We start from the raw sequence: 27,659 nt of genomic DNA, 5'->3' as shown, positions 1-27,659 counted from the left end.
GAAGAACATGGACTTGTCCTCTTGACACCATTAATATATTATTAAATAGATACAAAATAACAGGACACATACACATGTTCATCTTTTCAGAGCATGCACACATACGACATTTCCAACATGTAAGTTCTGAAGTATCCTTCGTTGAAATGTTGCCATCGCTGATAGAAGTATCCTTCACTGAAATGTAAGTTTTGAAGTATCCTTCACAGCCTGCACATAAATGACTTTTTCAGAGCATGCACACAGACACCACATCAGGTTGGCCACCTTAAATGTTGACTTCGCTGAAAGAAGTAACCTGGAAGATATGGACAAAACTATTCATAAAAATTGAATTGTTTTTCATTACAATAAAAATTAGCATATCCATGTAAGCATGTATTGAGATTAATTATGAAAGGAGGCTAATTATCATAGTTCTAGTGGTGATTAAATTTTGGCCTTCACAAGAGATATGAATTACCATGTGAATGCTATCCAAAAGGGAATGCTAGTGAAAATGGGCAGATCAAACGATCTCATAATTTCACATCGTGAGCTAGCCTACTAAATCATTTTACAGAAGGATGATATTGATGAATGGACTGGTTATTAGTTATATGATTGCATTGAAATAGTAGGACAAGCCCCATGATCTTATTGATCTGCTTCGATGAGTCTTGACTGCAATCCGGACCGTGCTAATTATGGTGCTAAGCGAGGCACGGCAGCGAAGTCATTCCTAGAGAGCTTCCAGCACAGCGAGACCTGATGCAACACCTGCTCATAGTGGTCATGGGTAAGAAGGTTCTTGAATAACTTTGGGTCCTTGCGTACTTAAACTAAAAATGAAACGACATTAAAATCAACACAATTTTGAACAAAATTGAACTCTTGCCAATCCTTCTATGTCGAAGCAAAAGCATGTCAAGTATTTGCGCACAACTATATGCAACAACTGAAAATGTTTGGGGAGAAATCAACAAACCTGTTATAGATGTGGTCCTTATAGATGGGATAGTTGAGATCTCTCCCCTGTGCCTTGATTTCAATTCTCGACCATCAACTACTTCACACTTGGGCGTGTCAGCTGTTTTCGATTTGAAAAGAAGGGAAATCATTTCTTCTGTAATACAAGCAATATAATGAAGGATTATTAACTGTAACATTGTACTTCTTTAGAAAGAAATGAAAAGGTGGCATTTTATCCGAAAGTGGCAGCATGCAGAGAAGATAGGTAGTCAGGTAATTGAGATGCCAGTGCCTTCTGGGTTAGTTATGTACTTCAATTTGTAAGTAATTAATAGTTCAAAAGTCCAGAGCCAAAACTACCCCTTCAACTAAGCATCATTTTCTCTGAAAATTTGAAGTTGCACAAAACTTGCTATTTCGTTCTGGCTAGACATATCAGTTAAATCCAGAGCTCACAAAAATTATATACATAGCTAGCTGGTTGACATATCTGACATCATTGTTCACAATTTATTTGACAAATGAATTGATTGTCAAGCATTATTGACGTGGATGAGAGACCTAGTTTCTAGAGCTGCAACACATCATTATCAGAAAAAGGATAATATACTAACATGGATGGTTATTCATATTGCTAGAAAGGTTCAAATATATAGTTGGGACTTATATCAGTAAGAACCTTAGTAAAAAATTATTGTGTGCATAACTGATGCATTTAGGAAGTAAATACAGAACTTAAAAGAACTGTTTGGTGCAGCATTGTTATTTCTTTGTTGAGCAAAATAAGAGGTGTTGCAAAACCACACAATTTTAAATGTGTCTTCTAAATTGAATGGTCGTTCAACGGGCCATGTGAAAAGTTAAAACATGCTAGACAAAGGGATTGTTTTATTCCATGAAATTACTACTTGTGTGGTGGTATCCCAAGAAACAAAATATGATGCCTTACAATTTTCTACTTTATACCCCATGTATAATTGATTCTACTATATCTCATAAATAGTATAACTATTTACTATCAGGTGGAAGTCACATACTCCCTCCATCCCAAAATAAACTGTCTCAACTTTAGTACAATTTTGTACTAAAGTTAGTACAAAGTTAAGAGACACTTATTTTGGGACGACGGGAGTAATACCAAAAAACTAACACAAGCTGCCTTAAGTATATTACATTTTCAGAAAAGCATATTTGAAAATAAGGTGCATCTAGTACTTTGCATGGCGCTACTTCACTACAAGTCTGCAATATGCTACAAATAGGCATACTGAACGCTAGGGATTTAAAGTGCACAAAGCAAAAAATAATTGAAATGCTCTGGACACTTATTGATTATGATCAACACCAACTATAAAGCTAATTGTAAAATGTAATCTTGTTAAATCTGGAACTAAGTTCTGTGTACGCATTTAACAACATAACCTTAAGGCCTTAAATTAACAAAAAGAAAAAAATAACAACTCTTGTTGATCCATAACATATATGTACTATATAGCAGTTGCCAGCCAACTCTTGTTGATCCTACCTATTACATGACCCTGTTTGCAATTGGCTAAGCGTACTAAATTAGCCTACTTTAGAAAATAAGCTGGCATTACATGAATGGTCATGCTAAAACCAGCTTGATGCATTTCACCAAAAGATTCAATGGCTCGAGAATAAAATGTGCTTGCCCTAACTACCAGATAACCTCTTAGCCAAGATTCAACTGAATTAGCTATACCCAGACCTGTAGCATCCAATGGTTGTTGAGAAAATAGTTCTCAACTGAATTGTATGCCTCCATTGAAACAAGTTCAGATCTTTAAGAACATCCCATTGGGCACACAACCTAGTACCACCGAATTGTAGAACATGAAAACAACTACATCACATAATTGAGCATGTGCACTCACCAGACCTTAGTGGGCTACAGAGTCAAAGGTCAGGTACTAAACAAAGCACGCCTTAGGGTGGTTGAGGGCATCCCCAACCAGCTGGCTAGGGATAGCCCTTTTTCAGTTTGGTTGGAAGGGTGCAGTTATCCCATATTTTTTTTGGTTCAAAAGATGAAACGTGGTTGAGGATAGCCATTGTAGTGTTTGGTTCGAGGGATAAATGAAGGATAAGGGTTGTGGTAACCTTTTTGACTTGAGATGGTGAGATTACCCTCATAATTTTCAATTTTTCAATGGAAGGAAAGAAAACATGTTATGTACAGTCATAATTTCGAAAAATTATACTGTTTCATAATAGACCAAAACAAAAAAGAGTGCAAGAACATGGCTACTTGCTGCTCAACAGTCAAGTGTATTGTGTCCTTTAGCAAGTTGTGATTCCTAAAGATTTGACAAAACCTAAAGAAAGGTTCTCTCCGAAGCCTAAGCATGTTCAGACAAGTTGTGTCATTCTTCCATATTTTGTTGTCAAAATACTCTCTTCTCATCCTATCTCTCTCATCAAATGGGGCGTACGTAATTGCCTCTCTTCTTTTTCTTTTTCTGGATTGAACAACCAATGTTATCATGTTGACAAACACTGGATTGCAGACCACATAAATTAACATCTTTGTTTTTCTGTCTATCTACAATGCAATTACAAATGATACTTTAACATGTGAACAAGAATAATTCAATAGCACACAATCTGTCTACAAGAAGCCAATTATTCAGAGGTAAATCAACGTTCTCTTCTAGTGTCAAATATTTCAGAAATAGAAAAGGGGGGTAGGCAGTGGGGTGTATGTTTTACCTCGGATTAAAGGAGTTGTGCTGCTAGATGTGCTCACGGTGACCTCAAATATCCTGCAACAGTAGATAATATACATTAGTTCCCGCAAAAAAAACAGATAATATACATCAGTCTAGCACACGCACACATGAGCAGACTCTAGCACATGCACGCATGAACACTGTTCATCAGCCTACAGCAGCAAAGCATCAACCGCACACACATCAGATGATCAGAACACACACACGCCGACACAGCCGAGCGGACGCAGCCGTTCACAGCTCCACCGGGTGCGGGGGAGGAGCCGCGTAAGGTGCCCCATGGCATCAGCAGCAAGAATGGCCCCATGCAACCATCCACCCTACAAACTGTGGAGCCCTGACCATGCCGCAGCCTGGACAGGTGTGTTTGGCTCTGCAATGACTGCCGGCACGACACCGAAGCGGATGGAGATGAGACTCTTCGACTCTTCGTTCATTCTGAATAGACTGGTTCTTGATCTCGTGCAGCGAGGGCGCTGTGTCGTGCTCCCCTCAGCCTCATTTGCCTAGATTAAGATTTGTTATTGAGGAATATCTCATTTTGTTTTGGAAGGTTATTGAGGAAAATATTACGTCTATATTTTAGGAAGGTAATCTCAAGTATATGGTGAGAATTCTGAATTCTGAATTATCTATTTATTTACGTGATTGGAATGAATCAGAACCTGCCAAAGTAAGCACGAAACAAGATATCTCCTTCAATAAGATTTGGTTTTTCATGGAAAGGAGAAAAACCAGTTGATGGGGGTGGTGGGAGGTGACGAATAAAAACCGGACGAAAATAAAACTGGAGTACCAGGCTACCAACTGCTCCATTAGGAGTAGAGATTAGTCATGCATATTCGTTGAAGTTTGGGATTAGTGAGCTGTCTTTGTATATAGTTGTACCTTTTGTTTTTATATATGGAGGATAATCAACAAAATAGCTTTTCTCCTTTGATTTGGTTAGTCGCATGTAAATTTGCCTCAAGCACATCTGACAATATGCATCATCATATTTTGAATACAATTGTGGCGAGAGGGAATAGAGGTGTAGGAGTGTGCGATGATTGACAAGGAGGAAATTTGGAGAAACTTGATGTTTATAGCTACACGATAGGTAGCAAAGCTTGCTGAAGATTAGGCATCATACTTGGAGAAGAATCTTGTTTGCCACTGTCGCATGAATCAAATGATGCACCTTTGTTACCACACAGTAGGACATGTGTTGAAGTTGCCGCATGTCCTATATGAGTGTCCATATACTAAGATGCCACCATCCATTGCTGGTGGTGATTGGGAACATGCTTGAGATCTGCTGGGCACACACATGACATCGGAGTGGGATGAAATGGTGGAGCGGGCCATTAGCATAATGGAACTGTGAGACTGATGGGGAATGATGAGGGGTCAGTGGGTGATGACGCAGCTGTAGTGTGGTAAGTTTTGGGCAGAGAGAGGTGAGGAAAGAGATTGTCTTCTCCCTTGAGGAGGTAGAAGATGGAGATGCCTAATGGGGAGCAAGACAACACCGCACATGGTGGTGGCTGTAGAGGGGGGGAGTAGAGAAAGATGGAGATGTTTGTTACTACACGGTTAACAACTTGTGTCTCACTTGACAAGTTTGTTAACCGAATAGAAGTATGACTTGATGAATAATTCTATATGTTCCCTTCTATTTTCTAGCAATGTATGGGCACCTAACTAGTCTCTTCAATGTACAGAACTGAGTGAACCATGCATGTCTATTTTTATGGTTGCACAAGTCTTGAAATGTTTGCATGCTAGGCTTAGTGTGAAACCATGTTTTGTATAAACAACGTATTTACAGAGTATATTGTTTTTTATTTAGGTAGCTGCTTGTACAAACTGCTGGAATTGTTGATGTTTTTTGTGTATTGTTCTACAGCCTAAATATTGTCTAACAATTGGTGGTTTTTGGTTTGCTAGTCCATCCAAAGTGCACATCTTTGTCAAGAATCCCGCCGGCAGGAAAATCTGTCTCAGGGGGGTCCACTTGACAGACACCCTTTACACCATCAAGGCAAAGATCCAGGAGCAGTACCGCCTCGTCTTCGATGGGGTGCAGCTGGAAGACAACCGTACATTGGCGGATTACGGCATCAAGCATGATTTCACGCTTGACCTCCAAGAAAAGATGCAAATCTTTGTGACAGAAACGCTAGAAAGAAGGACCATCACTCTCGAAGTCGACAGCCTAGACACCATTGACAAGGTGAAGGCCAAGATCGAAAACACTGAGGGCTTTCCCAAGGTCCAGCAGTGCCTCATCTTTGCCAGCAAACAGCTGGAGGACGGCAAGCGCACCTTGGCTGACCACAACATTTGTAAAGGGTCCACTCTTCTCCTCATCCTCCTCCCGTGTAGCCCAGATGGTGTGATGCAAATCTTTGTGAAGACGCCGGAATGGAAGAGCCTCAACCTTAAGGTTGGGAGCTCGGACACCGTTGACAGTGTCAAGGTGAAGATCTACGAGAAAAACGGTGTTCCTCCTAGACAGCAGCGCCTCGTCTTTGCTGGCAAGCAGCTGGAGGACCACCGCACCCTGGCGGACTACAACATTAAGAGCAATGATACCTTTCAATTGGTGTACCGCCTTTGTGGTTGCTGATGAGCTGAATGGCCTGCCATTCAACAACCTGTTTTATTTTGCTGGAGCCTTCCTTCCAGTAGTGGTGTACTATCATCATTCTATTACGTTAATATTGCTCCACTCTTGTTCCGTTGTTCTGGTAGTGGTGTGTTAATTAGCAGCAAAACTATCATTGCTAGTACGTTGATGTGTTTGAGTAGTTCTTATCAATCAAGGAAAGAATCTACTATTAAAGAGTCCTTGGGCCTGTCTTGGCATAAGTTAGTTGATTTAAAAATACAGCCTGCAAGCAGTTTTGCCGACTGCTAATTTACTCAGTGCGGTTAATTTCTGTGTTTATCCTTGTTTTTTTATCTATGCCATGACAGTCAAAAGTTGAAGCAACCGGAATCCTAACGGGTAAAGTCATTGCTTATGCTTGTGGTGATGTCAGGCTAGTAGGACATAAGTGTTTGTTCATTAATATTCAGATTTTTTTTATTTGACCTTGTATATTTGTAGGTTGCATCAATTATTTTCCAATTATTATATGAACAGGTTGGCGTCTTTTTAATACTTGTAAGAATATCTCCAGATCGGCTTTACTCAGCCCACGGTTCCTCTCATGGTTCAAGGATTGCTAGGATGTATCTACCTTTTAGAAACTATGTTTGGTTGTTCGATACGTAGGTACCAGTATGTTTCACGCCAGCTATGTGTCTTCTAACATGTTCTGGGATCTTCCGATGTGAGACCTATTTTTACTTTTACTGTATGAAAGAAAAGCTTATTTGCAGCTTGATCTCGTTCAAATGTTACTACTTATAAGCAGAGTATTATGATCTGTGTAAAAAAATAATGAATGACATTGGTTATGCACATTTCATATTTGCTTTACTCCCATTTTAATTTTTTATTTTCTTCAATATGTTTGGCAACATTAACTAACACAATAACTTTGTACTACCGGTTCTTCTATAATTTAGTAGAATGAGTTTTAGTGAAGTCTCAGTCAATTCCCTGGCAGTTAGATCTTTTGCGTTGCTTTAAAATGCATGCAGCTCTATTGTCTTTTGTAAATAAGCCCGCATAGGGGACGGACTGGGCAAGGCTGTTTTTTCATCTCGGTGTTTTTGTGTGTGCGTGTATGTGTGTTCAGTGGTGGGCTGAGCCTGGAGGGGGTCTTTTCTCTGTCTATAGGGATTTATTTTGCCAATTGCTCTACAAAGGTTTGGGTTGGTTTCACCTCTTTTTTTGGATTTTTCCTACAGTAGGTGATGAACAGATAGAGTGAACAACCTTGTGTATGTGTTTTTCTGTTCTTAGTTAGTAGAAGTATAAAGCATTTAGTTCAGGTGCCTTCTAAATTTTAGGTTTTTAGGTTTTTTATTTTTATTATATTTTCAATTTTTGGTTCATACAGGATTTTTAAATTAACCCTATTTACTCTTAGCCAAGTCTCGGTCAACTCCTTGTCCATTAGATCGTTGTTGCTTCGAGATCTATGTAGCTATGCATGTGTTGTAATGAAATCGGACTATTTAGGCGTGCGACCGAAGTATCACCTTTTCTTCTTCTTTTTTTCCTCTCGTGTCTGCCTAGTATGATAGATGGGATGGGCTTTGTGAGTTTTTTTCTTGTCTGGTTTTGTGTTTTTCCTTTTTGTTTTTTCGTGTTGCAATTTTTCGACGTTGGGAAAACCATCCAGAGAGGGAAAACAAGCTATTGAGAGCTATCAATGGTAATTATTTTCTATTTTTTAATTTTCTTGTAATTGTTTTTAATGTTTTTTTTGTCTAAGTTGCTTTTGATTTTTTATTTATTTTCCTGTGTTTTGTATTTTAACTTTAGTGGAGGCAAAGATACGCCGTCGGACAGGCCGGCAGTGGAGAAGTACGGCGCAGACCGACATCCAACTCCTACAATGGTCAAGTCCGCGCTAGTAGCTACCTCACCATTCGAAACCGAGGGTGAACATTTCCAAACATGCAGTGTGGAGAAAGAGAAGCGCCGTCACAATACTGTTGGGAAATCATTAACTGGTAACTGCTTAGGTGGCCGCTGAGTAGAGGATTAATAGGCCAATCGGCAAGTTAATCGGTCATTTAATTAATTAATCGGTCAATTTAGCTGTTTATCGGTTACTCGGTGAACCGGCGAGTAGGGATTTATGTGCAAGTTAACTGGTTAAGTGGATAAATTCGTGGACATGAGTCACAAGCACAAATCAGTAAGCATCGATTGATGTCCACAAGATGGGAGGCCATTTGTCTCCTCAAGACAGGAAAAGAAAAGAAGACTCATTCCGTCATGCACGTCTCTGGAATTCTAAGTTTCATTCTAACAGAATGTCGTGGTGACAATAATAAGCATTCTTCTTGCATGTTTACAGTTGAACAACATCCATGGGGAGAAAACTGAAAACAAAATGTGGTTTGTAGAAAATTATCCGTCTCCATGTAGTGTACGGGTTTAGTAACCATCAATGAATATTAAGAAAATAGGAGGCAAGGTGCATGTCTCCACAACACAGAAATTTCCTCATACTGAAGACAAATGGTCCCCGGCTGTCTAAATGCAAATAGTTTGGTCATGCACGTGTACGGATTTTTCAGAGAGAAACCCATCATGCCTAGCTTTATTGATATTAAATAATTGTCACAGCGAAAAGGCCAATGCGTTGATCACTCCAAAAGATGAAACAACAAAAGATGGCAGCCAAGGATCAAAGAGCGCGCGCATACGGTGCGCACCAAGGATCCGTCAGACCAGTAGGTGCTCCCAGTTCGTAGGCTGCGCCTTGGTGAGGCCACCGGATTTCATGGTATGTGCTAATGCAAGGTCAGAGCACATCATCAAGCTTGTCGGTATGGCGATAGTGTTTGTCAAGATGGTGGCTTTGGGTCGTTTCATGTTTTTTTTTATCAGGCCTTGGTGAATAATATAATATAAAGATGGCTGAATGCATCGATCGATGCAAAGGCCAGGGATGATCCTCCTTTTCGCAAAAAAAAAAATCACAGCGGCGACTATGAACTTTAACAAAAAAGCTAAAGTGCTAAACTACCAAGATATAAAATTATAATAAGGAAAAGGAACAGGTTATTTCACGTGTCAGGTGCTTCCTCCCATTTTGAACTATACCGACCATCTGTTAGAATATATAACCGTATTAGTTTTGTATAGTTATACGGTTGTATATTTGTAGTCCTTATATAGGTGTCCATATATTATACGATACGAACTTCGCCTTGTATCCTATATATATTGATCAATACAAGGAACCACAACGTGTGGTTTCCCTAATCTTACATGGTATAGAGCCTAAAACCCTAACCCTAGTCTGTGCCGCCCTCCTCCTCTTTCCGCTGCCACCGAAGCCACCACCCCGATCGCCTCCGCCGCCGCGCCCCGATCGCCGCCTCCATGTCGCAGCCCGTCGCGGACGCCACGAACCAGGCACTGGCCGCGGCCAAGGAGCGCCAGGATGCCGAGGCCGCCAAGGCCAAGCTGCCTCTCGCGACCGCCCCCGATGGATCTGGGACGAGCGTGGGGTCTTTCTCCCTGACCTTGCTGCACGCCCAGGCCGTCGGCCTACACTCCATCAAGGGACACGTTCCCGTCGAGCTCGCGCTTGACACCGGCGTTCACCGTCAGTGGCGCACCTTCTTCCGCGCCGCTTGCCGCAAGTACGCCCTCCTGGATCACCTCTACTTTGACGCCCCCGACGCGCCAAACCCGGAGTGGTCTCTCCTCGACGCCACCATCGTCTCTTGGCTCTATGGCACTAGTAGAAAAATGGTCAAACGTGAAGCACATTAGTGCCGGTTTGTATTTGAGCCGGCACTAATGTACACATTAGTGCCGGTTCCAACGGATAGCCGGGCCGCTTTCATTAGTACCGGTTCGTGGCGAACCTTTAGCACCGGTTCGTGCCACGAACCGGTACTAATGAGAGTGGTGGCAGGATGTTGCCAGAGTGGGGCCCCTCCAGCACCTTTAGTACCGGTTCGTGCCACGAACCGGTACTAAAGGTCGTCCTATATAAACCCTTCGTCCACCAGCACTCTATTCTTCCCCCTTTCCCCTCTCCGGCCCTCTCCTCTGTTCTTCCCTTCTTCCTCTCGAGTTCATCACAAAATTTGCCCAAAATTTGTCAAGATTTGAAGGCCCTCATCCATTCAAATGATCACAAAGGTTAGCAACTTTGTCCTTTCATCTCTCATTGCTAGATTAGCTCTTGCATTGGTTTATATAGTGATTAATTTGTGAGTTTAGTAATTTGGGAGGATATATATATATATATATATATATATATATATATATATATATATATGTGCTAGTATTTGATTTATATGCAATTTGAGGTCAAAAATAACACTTAGTTTGCATATGTAGGTGTGGTTTACTTAGTGCCTTCTAAATCTCCATCGTAGCCACCGTCGATCGCCCGCACCGTCCCGTCGCCGGCACCACCTTGTGGTGAGCCTCTTGTTCATGAAATTTTATATAAAAATTGATGTTTGTGTGATTTGGATATATAGTTACTCGTATAATTATCTTACCCGTACGTTGTTTGTTATACATATAGTGCCATGGTTTTGATATCCGTCCCCGTCGGCCCTAGTCCTTGTTATGATTCGGATGTGGTATGTATATTCTCTTTTAAAACTAGTTGCATTTCGTGTTTATGACAAATTATGCCCATCAAGTTGACATAGAAATTTTTTCTAGGAGGTATCTGAACCGGAAATTCCAACCGACCCTATTGCCGAGAGGTTAAATTTAGTTGAAAGAGAAAACGAGTACTTGAAAGAAAAATTGAAAAGAATTGAGGGGGAGAAGATGGAATTGGAGTTGCATGTTGCCGATGTCGTCGATGATCACAAGATCAAGATGGAGAAAATGCGCTTGAAGATTAGAAAGATTAGAAAATATGCCATCGATAGTGAGGCTTGGTATCATTATGCTGTTGGATCCATTGTTACCTTAGTTGCGATCTTGATCGTATTTGTTGTTGCATTTAAATGCTTTAGCTAGAGAGTTATTTGTTTGTTGCATTTAAGTGTTGTATGAACTTTATGTATGAACTTGTATTAATTTGGTCTATTCGGTGTTGTGTAATGAAGATGAGCCGGCAATGGATGTACGATGACCGATGCTCTCCCCAGTTCGTTGAGGGCGTGCGTACTTTTCTGCTTGCGGCTGAGGCAAACAAGCGGGCGGATGGTTTTATGCCTTGTCCATGTGCTCGCTGTAAGAATGGTCACAATTACTCTACGTCAAGAACCATTCACGTCCACCTGTTTAAGACCGGTTTCATGCCCCATTATAATGTTTGGACCAAGCACGGAGAAAGAGGGGTTATGATGGAAGACAATGAAGAAGAAGAGGACGACGACAGCTATCCTGGCCATGGGTTCCCTGAATACGATGATACAACAATGGGGGAAGAAGCTGAGCCGGTAATGCGGGAAGAAGCTGAGCCGGCAATGCGGGAAGAAGCTGAAGAAGAGGCATCAGATGAGCCCGTTGATGATCTAGGTCGGGCCATTGCCGATGCAAAGAGAAACTGCGCAAGTGATTTGGAGAAGAAGAAGTTGCAGCGCATGTTAGAGGATCACAAAAAATTGTTGTACCCGAATTGCGTAGGTGACAAGAAAAAGCTGGGCACCACACTGGAATTGCTGCAATGGAAGGCAGAGAATGGTGTATCTGACAAGGGATTTGGAAAGTTGCTGGTAATGATAAAGGATATGCTTCCAAAGGACAACGAATTGCCCGAGAGTACGTACGAAGCAAAGAAGGTTGTCTGCCCTCTAGGGTTAGAGGTGCAGAAGATACATGCATGCCCTAATGATTGCATCCTCTACCGCGGTGAGTACGAGGATTTGAACGCTTGCCCGGTATGTGGTGCATTGCGCTATAAGATCTGCCGCGATGACCCTGGTGATGTCGAGGGCCGGCGCCCCAGGAAGAAGATTCCTGCCAAGGTGATGTGGTATGCTCCTATAATACCACGGTTGAAACGTTTGTTCCAAAACAAAGAGCATGCCAAGGCGATGCGATGGCACAGAGAAGACCGTAAGAAAGACGGAAAGTTGAGAGTACCCGCTGACGGGTCGCAGTGGAGAAAAATCGAAAGAAAGTACGGGAAGGAGTTTGCAGATGACGCAAGGAGCGTATGGTTTGGTCTAAGCGCAGATGGCATTAATCCTTTTGGGGAGCAGAGCAGCAACCATAGCACCTGGCCTGTGACTCTATGTTTGTATAACCTTCCTCCTTGGTTGTGCATGAAGCGGAAGTTCATTATGATGCCAGTGCTCATCCAAGGCCCTAAGCAACCCGGCAACGACATTGATGTGTACCTAAGGCCATTAGTTGAAGAACTCTTACAACTGTGGAATGGAACAGGTGTACGTGCGTGGGATGAGCACATGGGGGAAGAATTTGACCTAAAGGCGTTGCTGTTCGTGACCATCAATGATTGGCCTGCTCTCAGTAACCTTTCAGGACAGACAAACAAGGGATACCGCGCATGCACGCACTGTTTGGACGGTACTGACAGTATATATTTGGCTAATAAGAATGTGTACCTGGGACATCGTCGATTTCTTCCGAGCAGGCATCCCGTAAGAAAGAAAGGCAAGCATTTCAAAGGTGAGGCGGATCACCGGACGAAGCCTCGCCACCGTACTGGTGCTGATGTACATGATATGGTCAAGGATTTGAAGGTGGTCTTTGGAAAGGGTCCTGGTGGACAACCTGTTCCGAATGACGCTGACGGACGCGCACCCATGTGGAAGAAGAAATCTATATTTTGGGACCTGCCCTATTGGAAAGACCTCGAGGTCCGCTCCGCAATCGACGTGATGCACGTGACGAAGAATCTTTGTGTGACCCTGCTTGGCTTCTTGGGCGTGTATGGGAAGACAAAAGATACACCTGAGGCACGGGAGGACCAGCAACGTATGCACGGAAAAGACGGCATACATCAGGGTCATGCAAGCTACGCTCTTACCAAAGAAGAGAAGGAAATCTTCTTTGAATGCCTGCTCAGTATTAAGGTACCGTCTGGCTTCTCGTCGAATATAAAGGGAATAATAAACATGGCAGAGAAAAAGTTCCAGAACCTAAAGTCTCATGACTGCCACGTGATTATGACGCAACTGCTTCCGGTTGCATTGAGGGGGCTTCTACCGAAAACGTTCGATTAGCCATTGTGAAGCTATGTGCATTTCTCAATGCAATCTCTCAGAAGGTAATCGATCCAGAAATCATACCAAGGTTACAGAATGATTTGGTGCAATGTCTTGTCAGTTTCGAGTTGGTGTTCCCACCATCCTTCTTCAACATCATGACGCACGTCCTAGTTCACCTATGCGAAGAGATTAACGTTTTGGGTCCTGTATTTCTACACAATATGTTCCCCTTTGAGAGGTTCATGGGAGTCTTAAAGAAATATGTTCATAACCGTGCTAGGCCAGAAGGAAGCATCTCCAAGGGCCATCAAAATGAGGAGGTCATTGAGTTTTGTATTGACTTTATTCCTGACCTTAAGCCGATTGGTGTTCCTGAATCGCAGCATAAGGGCAGACTGGATGGAAAAGGCACGCTAGGAGGGGAACAAATAATATGTATGGACGGACATTCTCTCACTGAAGCACACTACACAGTTCTACAGAATTCCGCCTTGGTGGCTCCGTATATGGATGAACACAAGAATTTGCTACGCTCCAAACACCCGGAGCGGTCTGATGACTGGATTACACGTGAACAAACCAGGAGTTTCGCCAGCTGGTTGCAAGCACGTACCATGCATGACACCTCTATTGAAGATGACCTGTACTTGCTGTCCCAGTTACCATCTTCGAATATAATGACTTTCAAAGGGTACGAGATAAATGGTAATACATTTTACACGATCGCCCAAGATAAGAAGAGCACCAACCAAAACAGTGGTGTCCGCTTTGATGCAGAAACCAAGACGGGAAAGGAAACATATTATGGTTATATACAGGACATATGGGAACTTGACTATCGACGTGGTTTGAAGGTCCCTTTGTTTCGGTGCAAATGGGTCAATATGACACGAGGCGGGGTAACGGAAGACCCGCAGTACGGAATGACAACAGTGGATCTCAACAATCTTGCGTATGCAGACGAACCATTCGTCCTAGCCAATGATGTGGCACAGGTTTTCTATGTGAAGGACATGTCTACCAAGCCAAGAAAAAGAAAAGATAAGGAAGCGAATGCATCGTACGATGAGTCAAAGCGGCACATAGTTCTTTCTGGGAAGAGAAACATCGTGGGAGTGGATGACAAGACAGACAAGTCAGAAGATTATGAAAAGTTTGATGAAATTGCTCCATTCACAGTGAATATTGACCCGAGCATCCCGTTAAATGATGAAGATTTTCCATGGCTACGACGCAAAGGGACACACGCGAAGAAAAAGTTTCACACCCAAAGATCTGGGATGTGATCGGCTTAACTATCATCACTTTCTTCTGTGTTTCACACCCAGGAGGGAATCTCTGTAATAGTTAGGGTAGCTAGTTATGTGTTTTGGCATTTGAAACGCGAAGAAATTTTATGTGCAAGCAAATTCTTTCATGCATTTATTGATTTTTTCAGCTAAATGACCCTGAAATTGAAAAGCATTTCAAATGAACTCAGAAAAGGATGAAAGTTGGCATGGTATCATAATTTCACCCACATAGCATGTGCAAAAAAGTAGAGAGGGTTACCGCAAAAACTGGATGCACTTCGTGTACAAAATGGACAATCTGTTTCGAAGTATCAGGGTTTCGGACGAAAACTCATCCGTTACAAAGGCATTTCATTTTTAAATAACTTAAGCATTACCAAATTGAATATAATGATAAAACACACTAATATTAAACATAAGAAAAAAGAATCACTGGAAAATGTATTTTTAAAGTTAAGTTATTCACAAACTAGTGATTCACACAAATTTCAAATAATTCAAAATTTAAACTATTCAAATTTAAAAACTACCGGCACTAACTGAAAGTTTCTAAAAACTATCAAAAATATTCACAAAGAAACTCTAAATACAGCAAAAAACAACTAAAAATAAATAAAACAAATAAATAAAGCAGAAAAGAAAAAACTAAATGAAAAAAGCCCACCTACCGGGCAACAGCGGCCTGCATACGACTAGAAACCCAACCTGTTGTTGGGCCAGGATGCAGGACCGCAAGCCCAATAGGCCCCACGGGGCAGAGTAGCAGAGGTAGGCCCAGAAGGCCTGCTTTAGAGAGGAGCTCGAGACAGCAGCGGCGGCGGGGCTTATAAGCAGGTGTGAGCGCCCTTCGGCTAGCGAGGTGGGACTAAACTTCTACGCCCCTCGCCTGGCAGCGCACCCCCTTTAGTACCGGGTCGTGGAACCAACCGGTACTAAAGGGGGGCCTTTAGTACCGGTTGGAGCCAGGAACCGGTATTAAAGGGGGGTGCTTCCCCCCGCTTGGCCTGGCCAAAACAGGCCTTTAGTACCGGTTGGTGGCTCCAACCGGTACTAAAGGTGTCCCCTATATAAGAAACACTTCGAAAATTTTCAGTTTCTCATCTCCCACTTCTCTCTGCCGCCGCCCCGTCCCGCGCCGTCGCCGCCCCCGTCGCGCCATCCCCGTCGACTCCGCGACGCCCCCGTCCTCATCGCGTCGTCCCCGTCGACTCCGCGGCACCCCCGTCGCCGTCCCGGTCGCCGATCCCCTCGCTTCGCCGTCGCCGTCGCCTTTGGATCGACCTCGCCTCGCCGTTGCCGTCGCCTCGACCTTGCCCGCGCGCGCTGTGAGCCCCTCCCCCGGCCCCTCTCCTCCCTCCAATCGATCGTAGCGCACACCGGCGCTGGCGCCGGCGCCGACCATAGCACACACACACACTACATGCACACACACACACTACATGCACACACACACACACACTACACACACACTAGACGCGCACACACACACAATTTTTCTGTTTTTAGCTTTTAGTTTTTTCTATTTTTCTGTTTTTCATACAAAGTTTTAGATGAATTAATTAATTAGATTAGATAATGTCAAATAGTATGTAGAAATGTTAGTTATAATATATATAATGTCAAATGTTATAGAAATGTTAGTTATATAGGAATGTTAGAAATTTTGGAAATGTTAGTTTTAGCTAGCTAGATGAATTAGATTAATTTCAAATTGTTAGACGATGATCGATGTTTTTTTAGTTTCTTATATTTTTAGTTATAAAATTTAGAATTTGCATATATGAAATCATCACAATCCATCATTTAAAAAATGTTACTTTACTTTTGCGGCATATAGTATTTTGTTGTCGACGATGCCCGGCCCGCATCCTCGCCGTCGACACGTCCGCGACGACGTCCTGCTTCAGAGGACCCATGTCCGGGACTGGGCTCCGCCGGGCTGGCACTGGGAGGTGCTACCTTCAGGGGCGCGACGCTTGATGAGGAACCCGGCCCCGGGTCCCGTCGTCGACCCTCATCTCCTTTGGTGGCATTCGCGTGGGCCACTTTCGGTGCGGAGGGAGCCGGCCCCGCCGGAGGTGGTACGTCGCCGTGTCAGGGAGGAGGACGAGCACGTCCATCGCTACATGGCTGTTATGGACGTCAGGTTCTCCAATACCTGGCAGGTTCTTTGGGGAGATCACCCGAGCTATGATCCAGTGATGATTCCTTCTCTTTGGGTGTCCACCGCCCGCACCTCAGGAACCGCGAGTGGCCTAGATTACTCTGTAGTATTCGATCTTTATTAGCTTGCTAGCTAGCTAGCTAGTGATGTATTCAATATTATATCTATTATTCGAGACGATGTATTCGAGATTATATCTATTATTCGAGATTATACTAAATTGTTTTATATTTCTTTTGGCATAGTTAAATAAAAGCTATCACGGACAATACCGACAGAGAGAGAGAACAGACCATGTTCTATATCATACGCGGGCCAGATGATGATCAGAATGAAGAAGATTTTGACGGCTCCGAATTTCTAAACAACACCGGAGAGGGTGATATGATATTCGATCGCGACGACCGAGAAGATGAAGTCATGAACTACGACGAAGAACATGTTGATCCTGAAACAACAAACACCGGCGAGGTATATATATTTATATAAGCAGGAATCTGGTGATCATCGCATGTTTTAAATGAGTTGAAGATATATTAACAAATCGATCTTTCTTATTTCAGCCATCCGGATCGAGCAAATCTTGAGGCAAAAGGACGAAACGAGGCCCGAACAAAAAGTTGAAGGAGGGCGTAAAGTACAATATCGAGGCATTCAAACCTAATGGCGAACCATTAGCGCCTAAGAAGATTGCGGACAAGTTCGTTCGTCAGTGCGGAGTTCTTGTGAAGGACCAACTCCCGATCTCCCTTCAAGAATGGAGAAAGCCAGCAAATCCACGTCCAGATGTTACTTTTGTCGACGAGAATCAAAAAAATCTGCTTTGGGATACTCTCATGGAACATTTCACCCTACCAAATAATTTCACACAGGCAGATGTGCGGAAAGTCAAGGACGCTGCTTTTAGGAAGATGGCGGTTGCATTCAAGAACCACAAGAAAATGACGTGGGAGAAGTACGTCAAGGGAGGAAGGAAGACTCCAGTATTCGAGGGGATACTAGAGAATCAAAGTGCTGATTGGGACGATTTCGTGAAATTCAAGGATTCAGAATTAGCTAAGGAACGGTCGAGAATAAACAAGAAGAATGCCGAAAAAAGGATAAGTTCCATAAGCTGGGGCCAGGTGGCTACGCGATGGCAATGCCTAAGTGGGATAAGTCTGAGAAAGAGATGGAGGATGCAGGTGTCACTCTGGTTACTAAGAGCTGGCCCCCCAGGTGCAGGACTTGGTTCTATGCGCATGGGGGGAGTTGGACCCAAAGACAGGCAATGTTTCGATGAAGGCATGCCTGAACGGAGCCGGCGATGCGCTACTTGTTGCAATAGAAGAGGCTCGGTCGGGGGTGTTCCAGCCCAACAGAGAGAACGACGAGCTTACGCGTGCCTTGGGAAATCCTGAACACCCGGGAAGAACACGAGGCAAGGGCGCTCTTCCTTGGTATGAGGGGTTTTCGGACTGGAACGCCGACTACAGAACCCGTGCGAGAAAGAAGATTGCGGAGGAGAAGAAGAGGAAGATGGAGGAGGAGCAGAGGAAGCGGGACTATGAACGCCTTCAAGGCCTAGAAGCAAATCAAGCGGAATTGGCAGCTAAATTCCAGCGGCAGCAGGAGCAGATCGACTCACTTAGCCAGCAAAGGGGGTCTCAGCATCTGCAGCAGCTAGCGGATGATCCAGCATTGGATACCACCGCCCCATCCATGCCGAGAAGCAGCGTGGGTTCCATCCTGGGCGACGCAGTAGTGCTGGATAGATACCCCGTGGATGACATCACGGAGAACACTAACTGCGAGCTACACTTCAAAATGAAGAACATATCCATGAAGGTGGCGGACGCCGTTGCTTTTACAAATTCCCCCGAGGCAACCTTCCATTGCAACCCGATTCCAGCGGGCTATGCTCGTGTCTTGGTTGATGAGGTGGTGGACCCATATTCGGAGCTACAGCTTGACATTCCTGGAGGTGACGACGAGCACACATTGGGAGAGGCCATACATCGTGTCATCCTATGGAGAAAGGATTGCATCATCTTTCGAAGGCCACCGACACCGCGTCACCCGACTCCTCGTCGAAGTCCGCCACCGAGTCAGTAGACTCCCGCTCCTCCAAGTCCACCAACGCGTGAGGCCACTCCTCCTCCTCCAAGTCCGGCAAAGTGTCAGGCCACTCCTCCTCCCAGTCCGACACAGCGTCAGACGTCCACTCCTCCTCCAAGTCCGGCACAACCTCAGGCCACTGCAAGTTCGGCACAGCTTCAGGCCACTCCTCCTCGTCCAACTCAGCCCCGTCAACCGTCTCCGCCGCCTCAGCAGTCGCAGAAGAGACACCCCGCAGCTATGGTGCGTAGCGGTACGAGTCGAGGTCATAGTACAGGAAGTACATGCGGAGGCAAGCGATATAAATATGGTCCAAACCTCACTACTCCTCTTCCTGTGAGGGCTTACGACAGGACCGAGGAGCAAACCAATGCCATAGTGCAGGCAGAAGTCGACGCCCATTTTAGACCGAAACCGCCACCGCCGCCAAGGGAGAAAGTGCCTGTGGAAGTAGTTGACCACTTCATTCGTATGGCTCAACCACCAGCTCCTAAGCCTGTTGACTCAGACTATGAGCGCCACATCAGGAAGTTACATCGACGACGTCTACAGAAGGAGGCGAGCTCGAGCTCGAGCAAACAACAAGCAGCTGTCAAAAAATGCGGGAAAACCGTTGCCCAGCTGGGAAAATAGGCGGCGCAATCGATCCCCCCGATTGTTGTGCCGCCAACAACACGTGACAGTACGCGCGCTCAATATTATTGTGGCCAAACAGTTTACGTTCCCGAGGTGGGCGATGTGGTAATAACCCAGGAGCATATAATGCAGGCTGAAGAACTCAAGATCACTGTTGGATAACTCCTCGAGATCGAGGACATGCCTGGGATTACAGAGGAGGAAATAAAACGGAAATATGTCCGGGGCCAACCTTTGGTCGAGCCAGAAGATGTCAACAAGCTCCCAACGAGAATGTATGAATTGCATCAATGGTACATGGACATTACCAAGAGATCCAATCGAGAGTCCCTCATGGTGAATGTCAAGAAGGATGATTACTACCATGAGAAAGTTGTGGCCGTTGAGTATCCTGAACTGTTTCAGTTATACAATCAAGACACACTCGACAAATCTATCGTCAGTTGCTATTGTCTGTAAGTGATTTCTTTCTGTAATTTAAGTCTCAAGCTAGCTGTAGTGATCCTTTTGATCAATCATTACCTGTAATTATCCTCACTATATTCTTTTCTGTGGTATTATGCAGGATGAACATGTATGAAATGAGAAAAGGTGGACGCTATGGCATTAGGTTCATTGACCCAAACACCGTTAATGAATACACATGGAAAATGAACAAGCATCAAGAAAAAGAGGTAGAGGACAGCATGCTAGAGTTCTTGAAGCGCCTCAAATACAATGAAGATATACTACTTCCTTACAACTTCCAGTGAGTCACACTTTCTTGTACTACAACTTCTCTGTTTTTGCCTACTAGCTAGCTACATGTTTTTGCTTACATATGCCCGCTTAATTAAGACATGCAAACGTGTGTGCATGCAGATTTCACTGGATCTTGTGTATCATTAAAGTTGACGCCGGAACAGTTGAAATACTGGACTCGCTACTCAAAGCAAATAGTGACTATAACATCTTGTTTGGGATAGTCAACAGGTAATTTCAATCATTATTAACTATATATCTCGGCCTATTTAGTTCGTCATTAATTTCATGATATGAACTATTTAGTAACCCATTTATTCATTTTCTTTGTCGGCGGGCAGGGCTTGGGCAAGGTTCATCAGCGTCACGAAAGGCGAATGGAAACCAAAGCTGAAATGGTTTCGATCCAAGGTAAGTAATTAAGTAGTACTAACTAGCTAGCTAGCTGCCATCTCTTTAATTATCATGCTTGATTAATTATTATCTGATCAAATTAAATTCCATTCTCGTAATAAAGGCCCTGAAGCAGGCGCAGGGGACTGATCTGTGTGCATTCTGCGTTTGCGAGAACATTCGCATGATGGCGTCCGAAAGGAGCAGATCTCAAAGACAGGAATGGGCACGCTTGTCAAAACACTATTCACAATTTTTACACCATTAACGATATCTAGTCACACAACTAATACACATGCATATTGATCTCCTTCTTAACAGTTCAAAGAGGTGCGGGACAAGCTCCTACCAACGGAGTGCGTAGAAGCACTTCAAGAGGAAATAGCGGGATTTTTGCTCGATCAGGTCATAAATCCGAAGGGAGAATACTATTACCCGCTACCGCCCCCATGAACCACTTCCAATTGTCATCGTGCTCCGAAGGCACCAATTAGGCTAATGCCACTGGCTCCGAAGGCAACATGCATATGTAGGAGAAATTGTATATAGCTATACATGTGTGTATGTGTAAATTAATATGGTGGTTTGTGAGACATTGATGATATATATATATATGATTGGTTCTACTAGAAATTCTATATATATATATATATGCATAACGTGTACAATGTGTAGTACCGTAAAATACCAGCAAACGAAAAAGAATTAAAATGGAAAACACAAAATTAAATGAAAAAGAAATCATAAAAACAAAAACCCCACAACCATTTAGTACCGGTTGGTGTTACCAACCGGTACTAAAGGGCTCCCGGCCCCCGGAGCTGGCTCGTGCCACGTGGATCCCCTTTAGCACCGGTTCGTGCTGAACCGGTACTAAAGGGGGGGGGGCTTTAGTGCCGAAACTTTAGTGCCGGTTCCATAACCGGCACTAAAGGCCCTTACGAACCGGTGCTAATGGTCCGTTTTCTACTAGTGTGCGTCTGTCTCACTCAGCATCCTCGACGCCGTCATGACGCCCGGTGACGATCCCCTCGCCGTCGATCTCTGGAACAGCATCAACGGTCTCTTGAACGACCACAAGATCAATCGTCAGCTCCACCTCACGGCCGAGCTCGGCGATGTCAAGATGGGAGAGATGAGCATGGCCGACTATCTTCAGAAGGTCAAATCCCTCGCCGATGGGCTTGCGGATCTTGGCGCCCCCGTTGATGTTGCTGAGATGGTGGTCCACTGCCTCAACGGCCTCTCCGAGCAGTACGAGGCCGCTGCTGATCTAATTTCCCTCATGCCGGGCATGACCTTCACGCAGTGCCGCTCGTTGCTCGCGCTCCAGGACATGAAGCGCAAAAATCGCCGCGCCCGCAACTCCGACACGGCCCTCTTCACCAACACCGCCGGCAACCCTGGCAACACCGGCAACCCTGGCAAGGCCTCTGGAAAAGGGAAGAAGAAGAAGAAGGCCGCCGCTGGCGTCGCCAAGGAGATCATCCCGGCGCCCGCGACCCCACCGACTGCCACTCCTTCCTGGCCCTCGCCACAACACCCCTGGAACGGTGCCATCCAGATGTGGCCCTATGGCCAGGGGGGCCTGCTCGGCCGTGCGCCGCCCGCCTACGCCCCGGCTCCAGGCTACGCGCCCTGGAACACCCCGTCGCCGCATGCGTTCTATGCCCAGAGCCCGTACGGCATTGCCCCCTACGGTTACGACTACACCCCTAGACAGTCCTCCTACGGACTCCCCGGTCCGGCTCCGTCATCACTGGCATCAACAACTGCTTCGTGGGACCAGGCCGCGCTCATGCATCAGTTCCAAACCATGGGGCTGCAAGCACCCACCAGGGAGTGGGTGATGGACACCGGCGCCTCCTCCCACTTCGCCTCCGATCCCGGTATGCTCAACTCCGTGTCTCCCCCCTCCTCCTCTCAGCGTGCTGTCGTTGTCGGTAATGGTTCCACCCTTCCGATCACCGGTACCGGGCATGCACGTCTTCCTATTTCCACCACCTCTTGTCCTCTTTACCTTCGTAATGTCTTAGTAGTTCCTAACATAGTAAAAAACCTTTTGTCTGGTCGTCAATTCACCATTGATAATCGTGTATCTGTCTAATTTGACCCCCTCGGTTTTTCTGTGAAGGATCTTCTAACCAGGACCGAGATTCTCAGATGCAATAGCCTCGGAGCTCTTTACTCCATCCATCCTTCCTCTACCAGTCAGCCACACGCCTTCCTCGTCGCCGATGCAGCACTCTGGCACCGTCGGCTTGGGCACCCTGGGCGTCCCGTTATGGAGTCATTAGCTCGTTCCTCGATCATCCCTAGGGAAAAGAATAAAAGTAGTTTGTGTCATGCTTGTCAGTTAGGTCGTCATGTTCGTCTTCCTTTTTCCTCCACCAATCGTGTAACCACTACTCCGTTTCAAATAATTCACTGTGATTTGTGGACATCTCCTGTTAAGAGTATTTCTGGCTTTAAGTATTATCTTGTTTGTCTCGATGATTTCACTCAGTATGCATGGGTTTACCCTTTATGGATTAAGTCTGAAGCCTTCTCGCACTTGTCGTCCCTTCATGCTTTAGCGCTCACCCAGTTTAGTGGACACTTGCAGGCTATTCAGTGTGATAATGGTCGTGAGTTCGATAATTCCCTCCTTCATTCGTTTTCCCAGCACCATGGAATTGCACTCCGCTTTTCATGTCCATTCACTTCGCAACAGAATGGCAAAGCCAAACGCATTATTCGTACTCTTAATGACATTACTCGTACACTCCTTATCCAAGCTAGTATGCCACCTCGTTTTTGGGTCGAATCCCTTCACACCGCCGTTATGTTGCATAATCGGCTGCCTTCCAAGGCAACCTCGGATCGTATTCCTTTTCGTGCCTTACTTGGCATAGATCCTGCCTATGCTGGTCTTCGGGTTTTCGGATGTCTATGTTACCCCAACACCACAGCCGTTGCTCCGCACAAACTTGCGCCTCGCTCCGTGCCATGCGTGTTTCTAGGGTACCCATCACGGCATCATGGCTATCGTTGCCTTGATCGTTCCACCCAAAAGATCATCATCTCTCGTCATGTAGTGTTCGATGAGTCAACCTTTCCCTTTGCCTCCACTCCATCTTCGTCAACTCCTACTCCTTCCCTGCACACTTATGATTTTTTGCAGGGTACTGAGCAGCCGGTCTCGTTGATGCCGTTCACCGTGCCAGGCACGGTGACCCCGGACGCGGCCCCACGATCGCCGCCACGATCGCCGTCGCCACCGCCACGGCCCCCTCCATGGTCGCCGCCACCGACCTCGCCTCGGTCGCCGCCACCCACCTCGCCCCGGTCGCCTCGGGCACGAGCTTCTGCCGAGGGCCCTGCTGGGAGTCCCGATGGCGGCCCTGTTGGGAGTCCTTCTCCTACTGCAGCCGCGTCACTGCCGGCAACGCAGTCGCCGGCTCCTGCTGCTGTGGATCCACCTCGGACCCACCGACCGCGGGCCCCTCCACCGCCACCATCCCACGCCATGGCCACTCGTGCTATGCAGGGCATTGTGCATCCAAAAAAGATATTTGATCTTCATGTTGAGGGTTTATCTCCAATACCGAAGACTTATCGTGGTGCTCTCAAGGATCCAAATTGGCATTCCGCTATGGTTGAGGAGTATGGTGCTCTTCTCTCCAACAACACTTGGGACCTCATTGATCCACCTCGCAATGCTAACATTGTTACTGGTAAGTGGATCTACCGTCACAAGATGAAGTATGATGGTTCTTTGGATCCCTACAAAGCTCGTTGGGTGCTTCGTGGATTTACTCAGCGGGAAGGTATCGACTTTGATGAAACTTTCAGCCCGGTCGTTAAGCCAGCCACTATTCGAACAGTGCTCTCTCTTAGTCTCTCTAGTGACTGGTCCATTCATCAGCTTGACGTCAAGAATGCATTCCTCAATGGCACTCTCATCGAGATTGTTTATGCTCGTCAGCCTTCTGGGTTCACTGATCCTCGTTTCCCTGATAAGGTTTGTCGTCTCAACAAATCACTCTATGGTTTGAAATAGGCGCCTCGAGCATGGTTTCAGCGGTTTGCTTCGTTCATTGCATCGGTTGGTTTCATTGGCTCCAAGTCCGACAGCTCATTGTTTGTCTATCGGCATGGTGCTGACATGGCCTATCTCCTGCTCTATGTGGATGACATTATCCTGACTGCATCTTCCTCGACATTGTTGCGCAGCTCGATTGCCTCTCTTCTTACCAAATTCAGTATGAAAGATATGGGTGATCTTCATTATTTTCTGGGCATCTCTGTCACACGCAGCAAGGACAGTTTGTTCCTCTCCCAGGAGAAGTATGCATTGGATCTTCTTGACAGAGCTGGCATGTTGCAGTGCAAACCCATCTCTACTCCACTTGATACTACCTCCAAACTTTTAGCCAAGTCCAGTGATCCAGTTGCAGATCCCACCGAGTATCGTAGTATTGCAGGCGGTCTTCAGTACCTCACGTTCACTCGGCCGGACATCTCTTATGTTGTGCAACAGATTTGTCTTCATATGCATGATCCTCGGGCTAATCATTTGCTCCTTGTGAAGCGTGTGCTTCGCTATATCCGCGGTACTACCGGCCATGGACTCACTTTGTTTCGACGCAGCTCCAACAAATTGCTGGCCTATTCTGACGCTGGTTGGGTAGGTTGCCCTGACACTCGCCGGTCTACCTCAGGCTATTGTGTATTTCTTGGCACTAACTTGGTGTCATGGTCTGCTAAGCGGCAGCACACGGTCTCTCGCTCCAGTGCCGAGGCCGAATACAGGGCAGTTGCAAATGTCGTAGCTGAAACATGTTGGTTACGGCAGCTTCTTCAGGAGCTTCATCGACCGGTGACTGGTGCCACTGTGGTGTTTTGTGACAATGTGAGCTCTGTTTACATGACACGGAATCCCGTTCATCATCAGCGCACCAAGCATGTGGAGATCGATTTACACGTTGTGCGAGATCGTGTCACCACAGGCGAGGTCCGGGTTCTTCACGTTCCAAGTTCTTCTCAATTTGCGGACATTTTCACCAAAGGATTGCCATCTCCTCTCTTTTTGGATTTTCGGGACAGTCTTAACATTCGCCGACGCCCGTTTACGACTGAGGGAGGGTGTTAGAATATATAACCGTATTAGTTTTGTATAGTTATACCGTTGTATATGTGTAGTCCTTGTATAGGTGTCCGTATATTGTACGATACGAACTCCACCTTGTATCCTATATATATTGATCAATACAAGGCACCACAATGTGTGGTTTCCCTAATCTTACACCATCCTCATGGATTAAATTTAGAATAAGAATATGGACAACGTATGAACCATACCGTCCCGGTTGATCCAGCTTATTCCACACAATCTTTAAAAATCGATTTTGCTTAATTCCAATTGCACGGAGCTACGTGCCAACCCCACATTATATTTGTCAGGACCAACAAACCCCACATATTGCTTGCGCTTCTGCAAGACTGCAATCACAGCGCTTGCGATATGCAGTAGGAATCAGTAGGAAGCTGGCATAGATCTTTCGTTAACATTCCATGAATTAGGTGAAAGTTTGAAAATTACTATATTATAATTACATATAGCTATAGAAATTCCCACAATAACCCACAAGAATAAGAATGCAAGCGTCAATCTCGTGGAACAAAGTAAGTAAGGCTTAGATAAAAATCTAACAATGTTTTTTTGGCATCTAAAAATTGATGCACGAGATCTTTTCAATTTATAGCAATTAAGTGAGAATCAATGCAAAAGATTAATTTTATTTTGACAGGGTAATTAAGTAAAATATAATGAACGATATTGGTTATTTACATTTCATATTGCTGTGTTCTTTAGGATGCGTGCAACTCTGTTGCCTCTTGTAAATCAGCACGGGACGAACTGTGTGGGGCTGCTTTTTTATCTTGGTTTCTTTTCCATGGTTTTTGGATTTCAGCAGTTGGCTGGGCTGTATTTTGCCAGTTGTTCTATGAAGGTTTGGGTCAGTTTCACAAAAAAAATTCCCTACAAGAGGGGGATGTACATATATAATGAACTGACGTGTGTCTGTTTTTCTTATATTCTTATTAGAAGTATGAAGTACTTTGTTCATAGGCCATGTATGTTTTTACCCGTTGTTTATTTTATTCTATATTCTCTTTTTAGGTTCATATGGGATTCTTAAAACTAGTTCTACTGAGTTTTAGCCAAGTCTTGGTGGACTCCCTGTCCAGTAGATCATTGTTGCTTCAAGATCTATGTAGTCATGGATGGGTTTTGTGGAATCAACTGTTAGGTGTGCGGCCGATATGTTTCATTTTATTCTGTTGTTTTTGTTTCTATCGTTTAGTATGCTATATGGGCTGGGCTTTGAGAGTTTTCTTTTCTTGTTTGAATTTGTGCTTTTACCTTTTTTTTAGGCTGCAATTTTTCAGCGTTGGAAACAAACTGTGCATAGAGGGGACGGGAGCTGGTTGAGAACAATAAGTGGAAACTATTTTGTATCTTTTTTTTGTAAATGATTTTCAAGTTTTTTGTCTGTGTTCTCTGTGATTTTGTTTTTTCTTTATTTTGTATTTTTAAAATTAGCACGGATAACGGCGCTCCGGCGTTATGGCCGGTAGATGAGATGTATGCCCGAGACCGGCACCATACCCCCTTGATCGTCTAGTCCGGGCTACCTGCCGCCTCACCTTCCAGACCCAGACTAAGGCCCTGTTTGGTTCATAAGTCCTAGAATTTTTTCTAGTCCCAACTAAAAAGTCCCTAGTCCCTAAAAAGTCCCTCCCTATTTGTTTCCAGAGACTAAAAAGTCTCTAGTCCCTTCCTAGAGGTTATTAAATGACCATGTTACCCCTAGT

At 44.8% G+C, this 27,659-nt stretch overlaps 1 protein-coding gene across 1 annotated transcript in view; it reads left to right on the top strand.

The window, feature by feature from the left end:
* LOC123057283 (polyubiquitin-like) overlaps positions 1 to 6,312 on the top strand; it is a 29,798-nt gene extending 23,486 nt beyond the window's left edge. The window contains exon 3 of the mRNA XM_044480351.1: positions 5,642 to 6,312. Coding sequence (XP_044336286.1) covers positions 5,642 to 6,312 — 671 coding nt within the window. The remainder of the gene's footprint in view (positions 1 to 5,641) is intronic.
* Positions 6,313 to 27,659: the final 21,347 nt, after the last annotated feature.

Source organism: Triticum aestivum, chromosome 3A, assembly GCF_018294505.1.
Source record: "Triticum aestivum cultivar Chinese Spring chromosome 3A, IWGSC CS RefSeq v2.1, whole genome shotgun sequence".
NCBI lineage: Eukaryota > Viridiplantae > Streptophyta > Magnoliopsida > Poales > Poaceae > Triticum > Triticum aestivum.
The sequence above is the reverse complement of the archived record's forward strand: the minus strand, read 5'-3'. Positions and strand labels throughout refer to the sequence as shown.